This window comes from Meleagris gallopavo, chromosome 8, assembly GCF_000146605.3.
Source record: "Meleagris gallopavo isolate NT-WF06-2002-E0010 breed Aviagen turkey brand Nicholas breeding stock chromosome 8, Turkey_5.1, whole genome shotgun sequence".
NCBI classification, from domain to species: Eukaryota; Metazoa; Chordata; class Aves; order Galliformes; family Phasianidae; genus Meleagris; species Meleagris gallopavo.
Genome location: NC_015018.2, coordinates 20,575,288 through 20,593,731, shown reverse-complemented (window position 1 = coordinate 20,593,731; position 18,444 = coordinate 20,575,288). Strand labels below are relative to the sequence as shown.

Below are 18,444 nucleotides of genomic sequence, written 5' to 3'. Positions count from 1 at the left end.
AAAAAAAAAAGTAGAGTGAAGTACAGTAAGCAATCTCAGTATCATTTTTCCAGCAAGCTGTTCTTAGATGGATTTTGTTCTGACAAACCAAGCAATAATAATAAAACACAAGAACCTAGGAATATCATCAGACTGCAGTCCTATTAAAAATTAAAAAAATTAAAACCAAATTCTGATATTTTTCACTGAGTTTCTTTGATTTACAAGACAAAGATATTATTTTCTGCATATCTGAATGAAACAGTTAAGTGAGCTCATTTGTTTTCACTCACCTTCTGAAACCACCAGTTATGGTAACTAAAGCATCTGGTAGAAACGTACAGACAGTATTCTTGACAATCAAGCTTACTGCATCCGCTTCTTCCTTAGATACACAGCTAACAAGGTCCTCATAGTAGAGAAACCCTGGAAATCAAAGGTTAAAAAGTGCTAATCACTCTGTGAAATCATCAAAATCTACTTAGCATTACATAAGCCCAGTGTGAAATATATAGACACCTCTCATCAGGAAGTCAAGCCACTTAATTTGTACTAAGGACAAGGAAATCCTAGCTAATTACAAAAATAAAGAAATTTGTAACTTTGAATCTGAAACTAGAGGTTTGTTTTAGAATACGTTATGTAAAGAAATATATTTTGATCTGTTTCTATCTTCACACCATTCCTACAGTCAGCCTCCTGCCTTAGATTTGGTGGAATCACATGCAGAAGAGTTTCTTCCTTGGTTCATCTTCCTTGTTGTAGTTTTTATAAATTACATTGCTCTTATGAACAGCAGTTATAATAGCATAGCAGTCAGAGTAGTAGTAGTATGTGTTCCCACTTGATGAGATCCTGAATTAGGAACCTGAATTACTCTCACTTACCTACTAGTTCTCACCAATGGCATTTTGGATGTACCACTTAAAAGGGAACACTTCCTGAAATGGACTCCAGCCCAAATATGGGCCCCAGAGAATTAGTGGGTATGTAAAATACTGCAGCTTTCTTCATGCCTGATCACAGTTCTTGTATGAAAAGAGCCCAATTCTGCAGGTTGCTTCAACACTTTGAGATAACACATGTTAAAGAAGAAAGAAAAGAAAGAGCTTGCCAATCCAAAGGATTCTAAGCTGCAAAAATCAAATTACGTGATGGTAATGTCATGTTTTGTTTTCTTAATGTAATGGATTTTTTTTTTCTTTAAAGGATTTCCTTTATTTAGAGAAATGGCACACACAAAAAAATCTTTGGAGCAGCAACACTGTTCATCTAACTATGTTAAAACTCTGAAGATAAGATACACCAGGATTATGAAGGTAATTCTGCAAATATTTCATCACAAATCTTAATTTGCACTAGATTAGAGCAGCCTTGAACAACACTGCAGGCTGCATCTTGAAAAGCAGTTCTGAGCTTTTCTGCTGTAGGAGTTTTTTCACAGCCTCTCTAATAATGACCCATTAAAAGTTTTGTGTATAAAACATGTTTCATTGGGTACCTGTGCAGCATAATTAAAAAGATCCACATTCACAGCTGTTCAATGACACCATTTTTAGAGGACCCTAATATACTAATTACTGTTTTAACCTACTAATTTAATATTCAAAAGATGCTGTGTCAAGAAATTGAACTTACAAATAAATCGTGCTACCACCGCCTTCTTGTCTCAAGTAATCACAGTACAGAGATACTGAGTTTTTAATGGCACTTGCACCTTACCTGCTCTCTGCATTTTTGACAGCTTCAGGGTCTTGTTAGCTTTTACCTCTTCCACAGTTCGTAAACCCATTCTGAACCATTTCTCTGATGTCTTCACTCCCACTCCAAAAACTGAAGTAAATTGCTAAAGTCAGTGAAAAAAAACACATTTCAGGTATGTCTGAAAGGGAAGTAAATTAACAATGAGTTGCTAACAAGGTGGTTTCACAGTGAAAATAGTGGGCAGATTGTATCCTACACTGAAGATTAAAAAAAAATAGCATACTACAAATACACAGATTCAGCTTCCTTTTTTTGTATAGTTATATTCAGCAGACAGTTGTTTTTATGTGTAGGTAGTTCTCATTAAAGTGAAATCTACTCAATAAGGTATCATGCCAGCATCTTTGTGTAATTTAGTTAAATGTACACATTCAGCAGTGGTTTAAAAAAAAAAAAAAGACTATTTGTTTCCCTGAATCAGAAACAGAATCATAAGGTAGCTGGATAACCTCAAACCAACTTTATACATTAGAAGGCATCTCAATACTGTTTGCTTAATTTGACTGAAATTACTTTTTTTTTTTTAATTTACTTAATGTACTACAAGCTATCGCTTGTACACATTTAGGTGGCATCACTGTGCTCCCAAGATATTGGGCAACATATCACCAATGTAAACCACAGATGTAAGCAGTAGATCAATATCACAGATTAACAGAAATATGAAAACAAGAGGAAAAGCTTTCATGCCTACTGAAAGCATGTTCTTTTTCTTCACTTTGTCAGTACAGAAACTCTCAGTAGTTTCTTTTACGTAATTTAAAGAATAGGTATGCAAGATGTGAATAGCTGCCATTTTCCACTTAATCTACAATCTCTGAATTCCAACCTTGATATTTTGTGTTTTTCTAGTTATACTAATTCTTTAGAAATAATTAGATAAAGAAAAGAGTGAAAATCTTGGATAATATTAAAAATACATTTTGTATATAATGGATGAAATTACCTATTCTATCTGAAACACGGTCATTTACGAAAGAATGTTTTTAAATTGATTACTATCTTTTAATTTATCTCCTAGTGCTTCGTCTTCAAAAGGGCCTATTACAGGATTCAGATATATTCCAAGAAACTTAATTAATAGAGAGACAGAACTTAAAGTGAACTTTATGCTGCTGCCTAAATTTTTAGGATTAAAAAAGAATATGTAGTTCTTCCATAAGGTCCATTAATATTCATTGTCAATTTGAAGACAGTGCTGAGAGCAGTGCATAACAGACAGCACATTTCTTAAATGGCATACACAAGAATTCCCATTTTTATCTGGTAAAAGTGAATTCTGTCAAGTTGTTCTTTGCTGCACTTCCATAAGAAGGAGAATTGACAGTGTCATACCCTCTATCAATAACACAGCGTGTTTATTTCAGTGTTTTGATAACTGCAACACTGAGACCAGCTGTGATCATTAAAGTCATAACAAGTAATTAGCAATAGTTACTAGAATCACGTTAAACAATGAAAATTAGGAATTTGCTAATATTATGAAATTCACTCGGGTCTTGCGAGGCTCCATCTGGAGTACTGCATTCAGGCCTGGGACCGCCAGTACAGAAAGGACGTGGAGCTCTTGGAGCAGGTCCAGAGGAGGGCCACTAAGATGATCAGAGGGCTAGAGCAACTCTCCAGTGAAGAAAGGTTGAGGGAACTGGGCTTGTTTAGCTTGGAGAAGAGAAGGCTCCGGGAGATCTCACTGTGGCTTACTACTTCAAGGGAGCATAAAAACAGGAGGGGGAACAGCTGTTTACGAGGGTGGATAGTGATAGGACAAGGGGGAATGGTTTTAAAGTGAGACAGAGGAGGTTTAGATTAGATATTAGGAGGAAGTTCTTCATACAGAGGGTGATGACACACTGGAACAAGTTGCCTAAGGAGGTTGTGGATGCCCCATCCCTGGAGGCATTCAAGGCCAGGCTGGATGTGGCTCTGGGCAGCCAGGTCTGGTGGTTGGCGACCCTGCATATAGCAGGGGGGTTGAAACTCGATGATCATTGTGGTCCTTTTCAACCCAGCCCATTCTATGATTCTACGATCTTCACTTACCTAGATACAGATTAAAAAAAAAAAAACAAAACCAGCTACAGCCAATTTAGACAAATGGTTGGGGCTGCACTCAGCCAAAAAAAAGATCCACATTGGTTTGTTGTAATTTGGTACATGAAAAAAACGCATAAAACATATTGGAGATACGTCCTCTGGTAGGTTTTATTCTAAACTCTAAAGGTATTTTCTTAAACTCTGAAGTACAATATATAATTGTTGATCCTCAATTTTTACTACCATTAATAAGTAATTCTGGTTGCTGAATCCTGCCTCACATGAGAATCTTCACCTCTTTTCTGACGATTATTACTGTATCTGAATGTCTTTTCATACCACTGTTACGATTTAGAGAGAATGGAACTGCCTTAAATAGCTAAGGCAAATAATACAGAGCGGAATGTACCAGTCCCAATCCTTTTATTTCCCTTAAGACTTTTTTCTGAAAACACAGAGGATATTTTAGAGATTAAAACTGCAGATAAAATTAAAACATATTTCCAGTGGAGAATATTTAAGAAATAATATTTAAAAAAAATGGGAAATGTGGTATTTATTTTCTAGGTTTCCTGTAACTATGCAGAAATGTGACAATGATTTTGAAGCAACAAGTTGCCTGACAAAGAAATATCTCCAAGTCCTCTTTCTTTTACTTCACTCAAAGGAGAATCAAAATAGATCTGACTCATCTATTTCATCCAGTATTCTCTTAATACCAGAATGGTATAGTATTATTGCAATAACACAACGGGGGAGGGAGTAACGCTAGAACAAACACTGTATTACACTTAAAGAGAATGCATTACATTTGTTTTAAGGAAAAAGAGATTGCTCAGTTGAAGCTTAAGAGCAGCTGTGTATGCATCATAATGACTATAAAGGTAGCTGATTTCAGTTATTCCATGCTCTCTTTATTCAATATCTATTCTTTATTTATACTTGATATTTCTTTATTATAAAACAGACAGTTCTATCAGTAAATTCCTTACTAATCAGAAGGAAATATACTTCCTTACCTTAAATGATTTATATCGTTCATCATTTAGTACATCTTTAGCTCTAGAGCTCTCTCCTTCTTCAATGATCTCCTGAACAGAGAAAAGCATTATTTTTAAAATCAAGATGAAATGAAATAATCTAATGAAAAGTCTTATCAACCTGTAAAAACATTGAGAGCCTATTTAGCAAGCACATTGTTTTATTCCATCAGGATTAAAATCTGCAGTCCTTTCTGAGACAGAAAATTACTGAAGTATGAAGGAGGAACTGGGACTACAGAATGAATTTCACAGTACTTATTTACTTATACATTTACACAAAGATGAAGTAGAAATTGGGATCATGAAATATATTTCACACTACTTGTTTACTCATAAATTTACAGCCAGAAAATAGACATTTATCATAAGCTATCAATGTGTTGCTATGAAAATTAAATTTCATTATTTGCTTGAGTTTATTTCTCTTAACAGTAAAAGTATTTTAAAACCAGATTTTTTTCTTGAATGTACAGTTCCTTCAATCTCTCTGATAAGAGGAGGAAAAAATAAAATGAGAAAAAGACGACATTTTTATAACAACAAAAAGTCATTCTACTTTCTGTAGGGTCATAATTGAATTCCCAGCCCTCAGGTAGTAGGTACAAGGAGCTCTTCAGAGGCTGCATTCTTAAGGGGTGGAGTGAGGCAGAATAGGAACAGACTGAATCATAACACCCAGCAATGACCTCTGCAATCACTGGAGACACTCTGATCAGCTCTTGTTGCAGTAACAGTACCTGAGATGCAGGGTCCTGAAAAGGCCAAGAATTAAAGAAAAATGCAGGGAATTCTCAAGTTCCTGTAAGAATGTAAAGTTCATCCTTCACCTAGATAAAAGGCTCTGATGTGATTCAGAGCAAGTTAGGATTTAACATTAATGTACTAAAATACTTACCAGTTTGGCAAAAATTGCATTTCCGATAAAGCATTCAGATGAGAAAAGTGATGTTGCCAAGGGCAGATGTTATATAAGCAAAACTATTACTGTTAAACTGTCACATTCAAATCAGAGTATGTCCTTAAAAATCACATATAACTCTCACACTGCATTATTTATTTGCACTTATTTGTGATTTAACTTTATTCATAAGAGAAAGCATTCTGTTTCAGAACTTTATGTTACTATAAAAGGATTCAAGGAATCACTGAATCCCTAGTATCAAGGATAATATATTGTTACTAAAGAAAATACACACAGTTGAGTAAACGCATGCAAACATTAATGCTATATTCTGTGACCTCTAAAAGTAGACTTGAAAAGATCAATTGGCTGCGAATGCAGAGGTATGTTACCTCAATAATGTCTCTGACTCTGTCTCCCATGCAGGGCAATCCCTGTATATCTTTCATGCTGGTTACTGGAAATGGAAGAGATTTCAGCACAGAAGCTGCTCTCAGAAATTCCAGGCAGAATATTTCATTTTCTTTGAATTCATAATTTTCAGCCATTATTTCAAAGGCATCCTGGGAGAAGAGAGAGAGGGGGTAGAAACAAAATTAGTGAAAGCTATTCAATACACTCATTAGAAGAGTTACTTTGTATGCCAAGTCAAGAAAGACTTAATTATAATAGTGTGAAAAGATGGAGTTCATCACAAAAATTCAGTGTCATCTCATAACCACTCTAAGGTAAAAAAAACTTCCAGATTCTAGTCAGCTGGAAGCCTTTAGAAGACCATGTTCTTAATGAAGCCTTGCAAAAAAAACCTCAATTTATTCCACTGTTGCAAAATTAAATGCTTTCTTCTCAGATTTGCAGAGTGTACCATCTCCAGAAGAGACTTTGGCTGTTCAAAATACATATCTAAAGTCCCACACTTGGAACTTAGGGAGGACCCTGTGCACCATTCAGATGGCACTGGACAGACTAATTGCAGACCATAAACAAACACTATTAGAAAGACTTCTGAAGTTCCTGCATGACAAAGAGTCTTGCATCCCAGCAGGAGATCCTATTCTTACTCATCAGATTCTCAAGAGTAGCAAGCTGTTCCAAGTCTTGAAAGCACCATACATTCTGTATTTATGAGCTGCTGAGTATCCTTCCTGTCTTCCAACTTAATCCTGTTGATTCTTTAACCAATAAGATAAATAATAAAATAATAAAGTGGCCTTCAGTGTGCATCTGTCTGCAATTGCATTTCACTGAGATGTATTTCAGGAGCTCATCAGAAAAGTTTTAAGAATAACAGTGAGTAATCACCCTGTGATACATATACCAGGAGACAGCAGATGATTTACTAAAACAATGACTGAAATGAATAGTAGGAGTGGAAAAGACTAAAGAGATTTTTCCTGCCCTCAGGTAAGTAATTAACCAGTAATTAAATTCACCTTTATACTGTTTTTTAAAAGTCTTAGATTTTACTTTGATTTTTATTGTTGCACATATCAAAAATTGTGCTTTATATCAAAATATAAAGTCAAGTTACAGGCCCTAGGCATCCAAAATACTATGTGCATAATACTTCCAAGTGAACAGGAAGTCAGTCCCAACACTACTCAATGCCATGATGGCAAACTCAGTGAAGTGATTTCTTCATAACATCCACGGAGTTAAGAATAGGATTTCACATCCTGCATCAAAGGAATCAGCCTGATCTATTCAACACCACCACCACCACCCTTGAGCTACAATCCCTTAGATAATAAAAACAGAAAAGTTATTAAAATTAAATATGCCTTTCACAGTGAGCGTAGGTTGTTTACTTGTTATTTTTAATTCAGCTTGGTGAGTTCTAGAAAAACAGATCATCTGACATATTGTATTGTTTAGACTATTAACAGTATGGTCTCAAAGTAAATTAAAGGCTTTGCTTTGAAGAAAACGTATCTACAGACCTTAGGATCTGCAATGCTTTCCTCTTATCAGATAAAAACCTGAGATCTCAATTAGCTTGACAATACGTCTTTAGAAGAAACAGTCGAACAGTTGAACCTCAGCTGAACAAAAACACTTTTTTTTTCAGTGCAACTATGACAAAGCATTCTGCATCTTTCTCTTCACACTTCAAACGCTATGAAAATAGTGAAGCAGGCATTTTACTAGAGGTTTGCATTCCCTTTACGGGTGACTTATTTTTATTATTCTCTGGTCCTTTCTGTATTCCCAGTTAATACATAGTCAACCAACAGTACCTTTTGCATCTAATTTATCGACTCATTTGTGTGATAGCTATTAATAAAACATAAGACATTAATGCAAAAGCTCATTCTCTGTTCTCAAGCTCCCCAGTTGAAATAGACCTTTTCCTCTTTTCTCTTATAGAACAATATTCTGGACAAGCCTATTTATCTTCTAGGGAGAGCTCATACATGCAATTCTCTTTAGCTGGTTGGTTCTAGTGAAGACTTCCCTGAAACAAATAGGGTTCTGCTTTCTGAGTGAACTCTCAATAATTAAGATTGTTAAAAAACAAAACAAAACAAAACAATTAAGACTTTGTGATTAAAGAGTTATTAAGTAGTCAGTAAAGTCTAAAGATTGGTCATCAGTTGTCCATCATCAGTTGTCCATCATCAGTTGTCCATCTCACCAAGAAATCCTCCACTTAGCTGCACACTTATTTGGCAGCTTAATAAATGCAGTGCAATTCCATATTCGTAACAATTCATGACAGACATCTTGGGAAAGACCTGTTTAGAAAAATGTAAGATCTGGGAGTTTCTTCAGCTAGCCCTCTGCAGTACAGAACCAAAGTGGTCAGATGTTTCCTATGCTGTTGTGTTTATTTTGTTTGAGTGTTCTTTCAAGTTCTTAATCTTCTTAGTCTCCAGCAGTTTCAAAGAATCTTTCCTACTATTTAGAAAAATATCTTTGTAGATACTACTATTCCTAGTTTCCTAACACTGAAGTCACAACTTTTCTTCAAGTGAGGTTTACATTTCCACCCACAAAATTACAGTTGCTCTTTTTGTTCTCTTTACAATGTATGCTAAAGAGCACATGAATGCTGAAGAAAGGAGTAACTGGCAACAAATATCTCAGTGTAGGTTGACACAGCATTAACTAGGGATTGATCCAAAAAGTTACAGTAGTTGCCTCCTTTTAAAATAATCTAAAAAACACACACACAGAAAACACCTCTTTTAAGTACTTGTTCAGCAGGATGTAGTAATGACAGATAGGAAAGTCATCTTCTAGATTAGGAAACTTGAAAAGTCTGTGTAACCTTCCTCTCACCCCCAATAGTAATACACTTTTGTGGGCATTTAAACAGACATTCTACGCTAAAGAATCAGTCATAACGATAAATGTATCCGCATGTACCAACATTATTGTTTCATAGAGGTTCTAGCCCCTTTCTACTGGTGTGTGGCCAGTCTACAGCAAAGCTGTATCCCCACCACTATTGAAAAAGGCAGTCACATGTAGCATTTTACTCAGAGACTGTTGACAGTCAGTCAATGAGAAAACAATCAAAGCATTTTTATTATTCTAGTTTGCATTATTCAATGTTTTCCTGCCTTCGCAGAGCTCATTAAGCTATTTTAAATAAACAAACAGTACTGAATATGCATTATTCCCTGTACAAAACAGTGCCTGAAAGTGCTGCAATTAATTACATAAAACTACTTTTGATATTCTTTTTTATAAAATCTTTCTGCTTTTAAAAAAAATACATAAAATAAAAGTAACTGATCTTCAAGTGGAGTTACGGCCTGTTCAATGCTTTAGTACATATTGGATAATATTCCAGGTGGTGAAGGGAAATGGAATTCCTACATTAGCTGAGAAAAAGCTTGCAATATCACAGAATCACAGAAGGGCCCAGGTTGGAAGGGATCTCAAGGATATATAAGATAACTCATATATAATATAAACATACCTCAAAATATAAGATAACTCATGAAATCTAAGGTGATATAAAAAAGAAAGTCATTAACCCCTAATGTTACTCTAAGCTTCAGTACTTTATACAGAAAGCACCTTGCCAGCTTCTTTATCAGTTAGATGAATACTCAGATTGCCTGTTTAACAAATACTAGTTTAAAAAGGAAAGTAAATTTCTAAGATTTCTAACATGGAGGATTTTCATAACCTCTGTAGTATTCTGTAGAGACTGCTTTAATTCAGTGTAAAAGATAGTTGAGCTACATTTCAGCTTTGTATTATTTTGAAAGCTATTTATCAAAAATGGCCCATCTGTGCCTGAAACTGAAATGTATGTGAATGAGACTTAGGCTATGGAAGTATTTGGGGATGGGATGGGCTTCAAGATAAGTACTGGTCAGTTGCAAAAGTACAAAAGGATTTTGATTTATGTTAAAAGTAAAGAGGCTTAATGTGCTGACAGAAATTTTGAAGCTTATTTAACATTTAGTACTTAAGATAAATACTAAAAATGCCATAACATGAATAAGAAACAGGCACAAGTAAAAATGCACACTAAAATATTAGATTATAAAAGCTAGAAATTACAGTGGAGTCAAAATTTAGAACAAAATTATCAACTAATAAATTAGAATGATTCTCAAAAAAAAAAAAATACACCAAACTTCTAGTGCATTGCTATTTTCTGTCTCCTGAAGAATTTTCAACATGAATATCAGAGTGCATGAGGCCACTCACATTTCAGGAAAGCAAAAATAGTTAATAGTTCCAGGTTATACTTCATAATACCCTTCTTCTAATGTTAAGACTTTCAGATTAGTCCCACTACTACTTGCAATATTTTTTTTTAACAACAGTCTAAAGTTTTTGTAAAAACAGACACTTCCATTATTAAATTGAAAAATATCAGATGGAAGATATTTTGAAAAAGTATTTTAAATCTAATCTATTTTGTAAGTAAAGCATTATAGCTTCATGGGCATGTCACTTGTCTTATTTTCACGCCTGTATCTACTGTTCTTCTGCCTTGTGTACTTGGAAAGTTCAGACCTCCCTGCCAGTGTTTCCCTTGCTATTTTTCATTTGCAGTCTACTAGGGCTGTAAAGTCTCCAGGGCATGAATTGTCTTCTACGTTATTCAGCATCCCTTATGAAAAAAGAAAAAGACCCTATCTTACTTGAGCCTGCAAGTGCTACTGTAGCATGAGTGAACGAACAGTATCATACTACTATAGCGGTGAACTTAAATATTTATCTCTTTGGTGGGTTAAGTGCGCTAAACAAAAAAAAGAAAATAGGAAATCTCACATTATACCTTACTACCTATACTATTATATTAAGAGCAGCAAGATGAATGGAACTGCTTTTTCTCTCAATCACTGTTTAACACTTCAAGTTTATTTAATAACTAGTAAACCCAAAGGGTGGGTTCTAGTTCTCATAAAATTGCTGTTGCCCATATTTATTCAAAGCTGGCCAAAGTGATTTAAAGGAGATTTAGAATGACCAAGACATTCAAATAATTTTCTTTTAACTTCCTCCAGAATTAATCCTAATTTCAAGAGCCAAAGGAAAGAGACATGGAGTCTTTATGTATACATTCTATATACACAGAGAAGCAAAATAAATCATTTCAAGTTCTTATTTCAAGAACTCAAAAATCTGAGTCAACCTGTAGAATTAATGAAAGCAATTCCCATATAAATTAAATGATCCATTTTGTTTCAATCTGAATTTCTCCACATTTTCTGAACAGAACAGAAAAGCCCAATACTTGTTCCGGTCCAAAGATTTTACTATGTCATGTTACATCAACTGGAGAAACAAAGGAGCTAACAGATAGAAAATAACAGATAGAAATAGCATAATCCGAATTATAACGTTCATGATATTACTTCATTGAAGTAAGCTATGTCAGTAAGTCAGTATGTTATTTAGTGTGCATTCAGTTAGTTTGTTTTCTACCTACAGAAATCTCAAGTTCATTAGACTTTCCTGAGGCCTTAAAATGGAATAATAACAAGTGTTTGAACCACTGACATAACTGTTGTGTATTTCTTTAGGCAAAAAAAAAGAAGAGAAAATAAAATATGGATTACTTTTTTCTCTAGCAAAATGGAAAGAAAACCAGGCATTTTCCCATGCTAAGTATTTATATTCTCATTACCATGAGTAACAGCCATGTAGAGTAACACTCGGAAGCATTAGCAATATGCCTCAGAATCACATAACCATTTGCCTTTGACTTAATTAGTTTCTTCTGTAAGAATTTGATTGTGTTTTCTTCACAGAAGAATGTCTTTCTGAATTTTGTTGCTGCCTGGTATTAATATTCAAATTCAACAAACCCCTGTGGGTGAAGCAGAATGACTCCATTTATTTTACCACGTGAAAACACAATGCGGCCGCCAAGTGTATATTTTCAGCAGGACAGGGGAAGAATGGCTAACTATTTACAAAATCAGCAGAGAAGAATGTTAGAATAATATTACCAGAGAATAGCATTAATATTTAAGGCAAACTTAAGATAAACACGTTACAGTAGAAACTCTGGGTGAAATGATTTGCCCTTTTGTTTTATATGTTTATTCATCTGAATAGCTGCAGTCCAAGCTACATACTCAGGTGCACTCCCAAATCATGCAAATCAGTAATGCCATGGCAATATGTTCTAAACTGTGGATCATGAGGCCACAGTGTATGTAACACAAAAATGCATGAGACTCCACAAATCAGAGGGAGTTTGCTTTCCATAAGCTGCCATGCAATGCCACACTCTTGTCTTTGACATGATATTTGACCTACATTTTATACAAACAATGGGATTTGCAGTACTATTCCAGGCTTGAAAAAATAATTTCAGTGGGGATTTACTTCATACAGAACATGGTCATGAAAACCTGACCATTTTTTGTCAACAATGCTGTAGCTTCTTCCATGACATAAAAATCAATTTGCTGCAACTTTCTTTAAGTTCTGTCCTGGATCTTACACTATAAAGGAAACATGAAACAGCTGAACATAGAAATTTAACATGTACTAAACCACGTCATTGTCCTCGTTTCTTATCAAATCTCACTGCCATTTGATTTTCAAAATGGTATTTTATTCTGAAATATATATAGAATTTTACTTTGAATAAAAACTTCTCACTAATTGCAGTTTTATTTCCAGAATTAAAGCCTCCCACATGTCTCTCCCAAGAAATCAGCAGATTCAGTTCCTGACAGTATGCATGTCACTGATATATTAACAACTGTTCTCTTACCCTTACAAAGAGACAAAAAGATGTCAAAAGTAAATACTAGTCTTTCACAAACTTAACTGCTTCTCATTCAAAAGAACTTGACACAGAGCATCAGGACACAGTGCAGAAAAAGGAAAAAACTGTGAGTTCATCCAAGAATGCATAAGAAAATAACAACTTTGTGCCCCTCTAGTAGGCAATATCAAATCTCAAAATTTTTCAGCTAACAGAAGAAAGGAGAAAATCTCTAAGAAAATTGAACTCTCTCTCAACTCTGTCTCACAATATGAAGTTGTTATAACAAAATATTATCATCAAACTGTAATTCAAGACTGATTGGATCTAATTTTCGGAACATACAGCATTGAGCCAGGAAAAATCTGTCATTTAATGGTTGGCTGCCCGCAGCATACACAAGTGAATTATACCAACACTTCAGTGTATTTGATAAGAGCTTCCACTGAAAAATCTTTTGGAACAATTTTACTGAAGAATATGAATTACAGGTTTAACACAAAATCCACAAAATAACTGCAAAAAAATGGAAGCCAAAATCCTGTGACATTATGCAGACAAACTGGCAGGTCTCCAGGAAACGGGCAGACTTCTGCAGGCCATAAATACCTAAGCCTTCAGCTGTCACTGCAAGCTTTGGTGGTGAAGAAAAAGAGCAAGAGTCCTAATGAGTTATACTATGACTTTCAAGACACAGATGCTAGACAGATATTTAGGCATTATCAACTTGTCCAGTGCCACCTCCAGCAATAAGATACTGTGCGAATTCAGAACAGTTTCTCTCAAAGTAGAAGGATGAAAAACTGCCATCTTTGTCATTAGAAAACCTAATTTCTACTCAGATTCAGAAATGTTTGATATCTAGGATATCTGAAGGAAGTCTCAGCTTATTAGTTATTGAACTGCAATCCTTCTAATTCATTCAGCTAAATTCATTCAAATACAAGTTATAATCTGACATTAAAGCTGCTGCAATGATAAACCTGGAAGTAATTTTGGGACTCTCCTCTCTTGAAACACAAGCATAACAGAAACCATTCAATAAATCTGTTGCTGTTATCACAGTTTTCCACTGAAGATTTAACTGAATCTTGGACTACATTCAGGAATTCAACAATGTGAAGACAAGCCCTGTAACTCACAGAATCACAGAATGGCCAGGGTTGAAAGGGACCTCAAGGATCATGAATCTCCAACCCCCCTGCCACATGCAGGGCCACCAACCTCCCATTTAATACTAGACCAGGCTGCCCAGAACCCCATCCAATCTGGCCTTGAACACCTCCAGGGACAGAGCATCCACAACCTCTCTGAACAGCCTGTTCCAGCACCTCACTACTCTCTCTGTAAAGAGCTTCCCCCTGACATCTGACCTAAATCTTCCCTGCCTCAACATAAAACCATTTCCGCTTGTCCTGAAACAGTTATAATTCTCAATATCTGAAAAGGGAAAAGTAATGCAAGAATTTGCAAATAAATTTTCTTTTAACACTTGATCTCTTAATTTTTAAATGTATCATCATAAAAGGAACACCATTTTCCAGATCCTTTTGTGACCAATATCTTAAAGAAGTAAATATCGCTACACCTTCATATCTTATAGCAGTAGCCATTGTTCATGGTCATTATTCATCACAATTATATTTTTCACCTTCTGAATGAACAGACAATGTCGTACTACAGAAACTTCAACAAAGAGCCATTCACTTTCAAAAGGACTACTACATTCCATCATTTTAAACAAATGTAGAAATAAGGCCCTTATTTTACCTCTTCAGGAAAGCCGTATTTTAGAGAATCTTTAACCCATATTACATCTTTCCCTACAGTAGCACAAACATGATTTTTGTAAACAGCAAAAAGGAGTTACTACTTTCAGAAGGTTAAACAATAACAGTATTACACAACTTTGTCTTTTTAGCAGGAGGCAAGATGCAGTAACCACAGGCAGCAGTTTTGGTAATGTTGGAATCATTGAAATTGGAAGGAACCTCAGCAGGGTTCTAGTCCAAGATGATGATCAAAGCAGGATCAAATTCTGATCAAGTTGCTCAAAGAGGGAAATTTTGTAATGAAACAGTTTAGTCTACTTATGTACTATAAGTGCTATTATATAATTAGTACACTTTATGATTATTTCAAAGAATCACTACAATATAAAATTCAGGTTAATTCTGGAATGCACATTCCAGATCAAGACATTTTGGAATTGCTCCTAGATTTAGTGTTAGTTCTGAATTCCCAGGGTTCTTAATATTTACATTGTAAATGTAAATATTCATTGTTACCTGATGTTATTCTTTTTATCTAAATCTAATAAATACTACTTATTTGTATGATTTGTATGCATTTATAATCACACAAAATCTAGCATGATAGTTATAAATAACTAAATAAATAATAAAACTAAAAAAGATAAAGAGGAGTTTCATATTATAGTTGAACTACATTCCAGATTTATTCAGACTAAATTATATTGAAAACTCTGTGACAAATGTTTCCTATTGACTAGTCAACATCAGCTGTTTAGAGACAGTCAAGAGGAGCCAGTATGTAAAATAACTTAAGAGGAATTTAGGCCACATGACTCAGGTTCTTCATGCCTACTGAACTGTGTAATGGTAAGAGCATTAAACAAGATATATGAGAGTTGGTAAAGTATCCGTTTAAGTGAACAATGTATTTTCTTTTTTGTCACGTGAAAGTAATTATACCAATCTGTTTTCATAATTAAGCAACTGGAAATCTGAAGCAGACACTTAAAATTACTGAATACTTGGATAAAAGAGAAAGGAACAAAGAAATAGGAAGTATCTTGAATTGCCCAAAAGCAAAATTTCTTATCGCCACTTCTATCTTGTCAAATGTCTTGTCAAAGATGCAAGACCAAATGATATTTTCAGAATGTCACTCTATCATTTGTTTTAAAAAAAGGATATGCATTTACAAGCTATTTGTATAAAGATTCACAGTATTTTCAAAAGCCCCCAAAAAGTGAAATCAAGCTACCACTCAATTTAAATATGGAAGACATAACTTTTTTATTGCTATAGTTGTGCTTTTTAACTTATGAATTTGAGGAGGATAATATGGATGTATTAATTATTTTATTTATCTTTGTTTTCTTTCATGGAAGAAATATGACTTACTGTGAATTTCTTGTTGTAGTTATTTAACGTCGTCTTTCTTTGACATGAGTACTGGGATACTTTGCTTGCAGTAAATGATGACACTTCCGATTCAGGTGTTTTCAGAGTAGGATACTGCTCTGCTTGTTCCTAACAAGAAAACAGTCAAATAGCTTAAAATGACAAAATAAATACATTAAATGAGCCTGAAATATATAGCTGTTAATGCAGCTAGAGAATAATAATGCTCTTACATCTCCTTAGGAAAAACATTTAGTAATCACATATGCTCCACTACATTAAAAGTTTTTGTGTTGACTGCCTGAATTTTTCATTTTCTGTGGTCAGTTCTTGCAGAGAGTTTTCAATGGCACTGCCATTTGTTGCAGTAAAATTGAAAAGCTACAAGAGTTTAAAAGTAGATAAGGCTGATAGAAAAGATACATTTTTCCAGAAAACACTAGATTTGATACAAAATCAGGGATGTTACTCAGAGAAGAAAAAGAACATATACAATTCACTTTTTTGATCTGTATCTAAATTCAGTAGTTGACAAAAAGACATTGACCCCACTCAGACATTATTTTCAGGTGTTCACCTGAACAAAGGAAAGGTGCCAGCTGTGAAATCTTACATGGGAGGGTTTTTAACCACAAGGCTGACATGTTCATTCTCTTTTCCCCTAATTTTGTTTCGTACAAATGGACCAGTATCAACAAAAAGTCAACCATCCACCTCAGGAGACTCTATAGCAAGGTGCAAAAAGAATTCTGCTGAAAGGCAGAATATGCAGTCACATCTCCAGTGGCAAAAGAGAGTCCTCACTGTTCAAGTGTCCTGATCTGTGAGCAACTGGAAAAAGAAAACCTGGCAGCAGCTTTTCTGATACTTTATGTGACCAGTATTTTAATTGCTTTGCTTTCAGAGGAAGTACTCAAATCTCAAATATTTTGAAAACTCCCAAAGTGTTCTCAGCACTTTTTTGGGTTTTTTGCTATTTGTCATTTTGTCTAAAAAGATTTGGCAGATCTGTCAGAAATATATCATGTTGTATTATCCAAACACCACAAGGAAATTTTTTAATGAAAAAAAAAATTCACACAGATGTACTGAGAAACTTTTCACCCCAACAACTGAATGATGACTCCTTTCTTCCCATTATCAAAAGAAATGCAGGCATAAAGATATCTATACTAGGCAAACCTTTAAATACGCACATATGCCCACTACACACAACATATATTTTCACGCTAAATTGCCCTTGTATTTGATTCAGAGCAATTAAATAATAACATTCACACACACATATAAGAGGCACACGCTTGCACAGTTGAAGGAGTGCTGAATTATATGGCAGTTTTTGATAGTATACACTGAAAAGAAAATTATATGTAAGACCAAGATGGGTTTCAGTCAGAATCAACAACTACTCATCCACTCCTGTACACCTTCATGAATTATACTTTACAACTGATTATAAGTCATATAAACTATGATTGATTACAGCTAAAACACTGCTTGAAATAACAGCACCAGACGAAAAGACTGAACAGAATTTTACTGAATAGAATATATAATTAGCTGTTACTCTCATTAAGACCTAGACGCACTAGCTAAGAACAGTAGGTCTACATGTAGCATTACCTACCTAGGTAATATTAATTGAAGATTGAAAAATGAATACAGTAACTAAGTATTTAAGAGGGTGGCAGACTGGCATGAATATCCTGCACCTGCCCTAGCAAAGATATCCAAGCATTTTTCTTACCCAGCAGTGGCTATGCTTCTAAATAGCTGCACTTAATTATATAGAAAATAGAAGAAACTCAGGCTAGAAATCAACAGAAAAAAAATGTCTAGCAAACTTTAATTACTATAATGTGATTTGTAAGAAATACTACGATGGCTACATGAGAACCACAGAGAAGATCTCCTATCATCAGGAAACTAGGAAGTATATTGCTTATTAGTGGAAAGAATAGATGGGAGAATACAATTTGCACAATTGGTGGGACAAACCTAAAATTTAGCCCACAGGAAACTATGGTGTAGTACAAGCAATCTTGGAAACTCACATTACCTCCAAATAATTGGTAGTATGACGTGTATGAGAAAAATACAAGCATTAAAAAATAATTTTTATTTTTTCAAATAACTCCATTATACTAAAGAGAAAATTATGGTAAATTACAAAGGGACAGTCACTGAAAAACATCCAAACAGGTAGGCAGCTTGCTTGCTAAATGTAGTTATCATTTATACCTCACATCAGTGCTGCTGTAACTGTGGACACTGTGACACTGGCATTCCCGCACAGTGACATTTCCCCTCATGGTAGAGGAAAGAAAGTCAGCATTAGTTTTCTGTTGTTGTTTGTTTTTTTGTTTTATTTTTTGTTTT

At 34.7% G+C, this 18,444-nt stretch overlaps 1 protein-coding gene across 1 annotated transcript in view; it reads right to left on the bottom strand.

The window, feature by feature from the left end:
• The window catches only part of DNTT (DNA nucleotidylexotransferase), a 90,470-nt gene that overhangs the window by 64,714 nt on the left and 7,312 nt on the right, over window positions 1-18,444 (bottom strand). The window contains exons 3-7 of the mRNA XM_019617706.2: window positions 16,066-16,194; window positions 6,114-6,284; window positions 4,797-4,868; window positions 1,702-1,825; window positions 273-405 (exon numbers count right to left, since the gene is read on the bottom strand). Coding sequence (XP_019473251.1) covers window positions 273-405; window positions 1,702-1,825; window positions 4,797-4,868; window positions 6,114-6,284; window positions 16,066-16,194 — 629 coding nt within the window. The remainder of the gene's footprint in view (window positions 1-272; window positions 406-1,701; window positions 1,826-4,796; window positions 4,869-6,113; window positions 6,285-16,065; window positions 16,195-18,444) is intronic.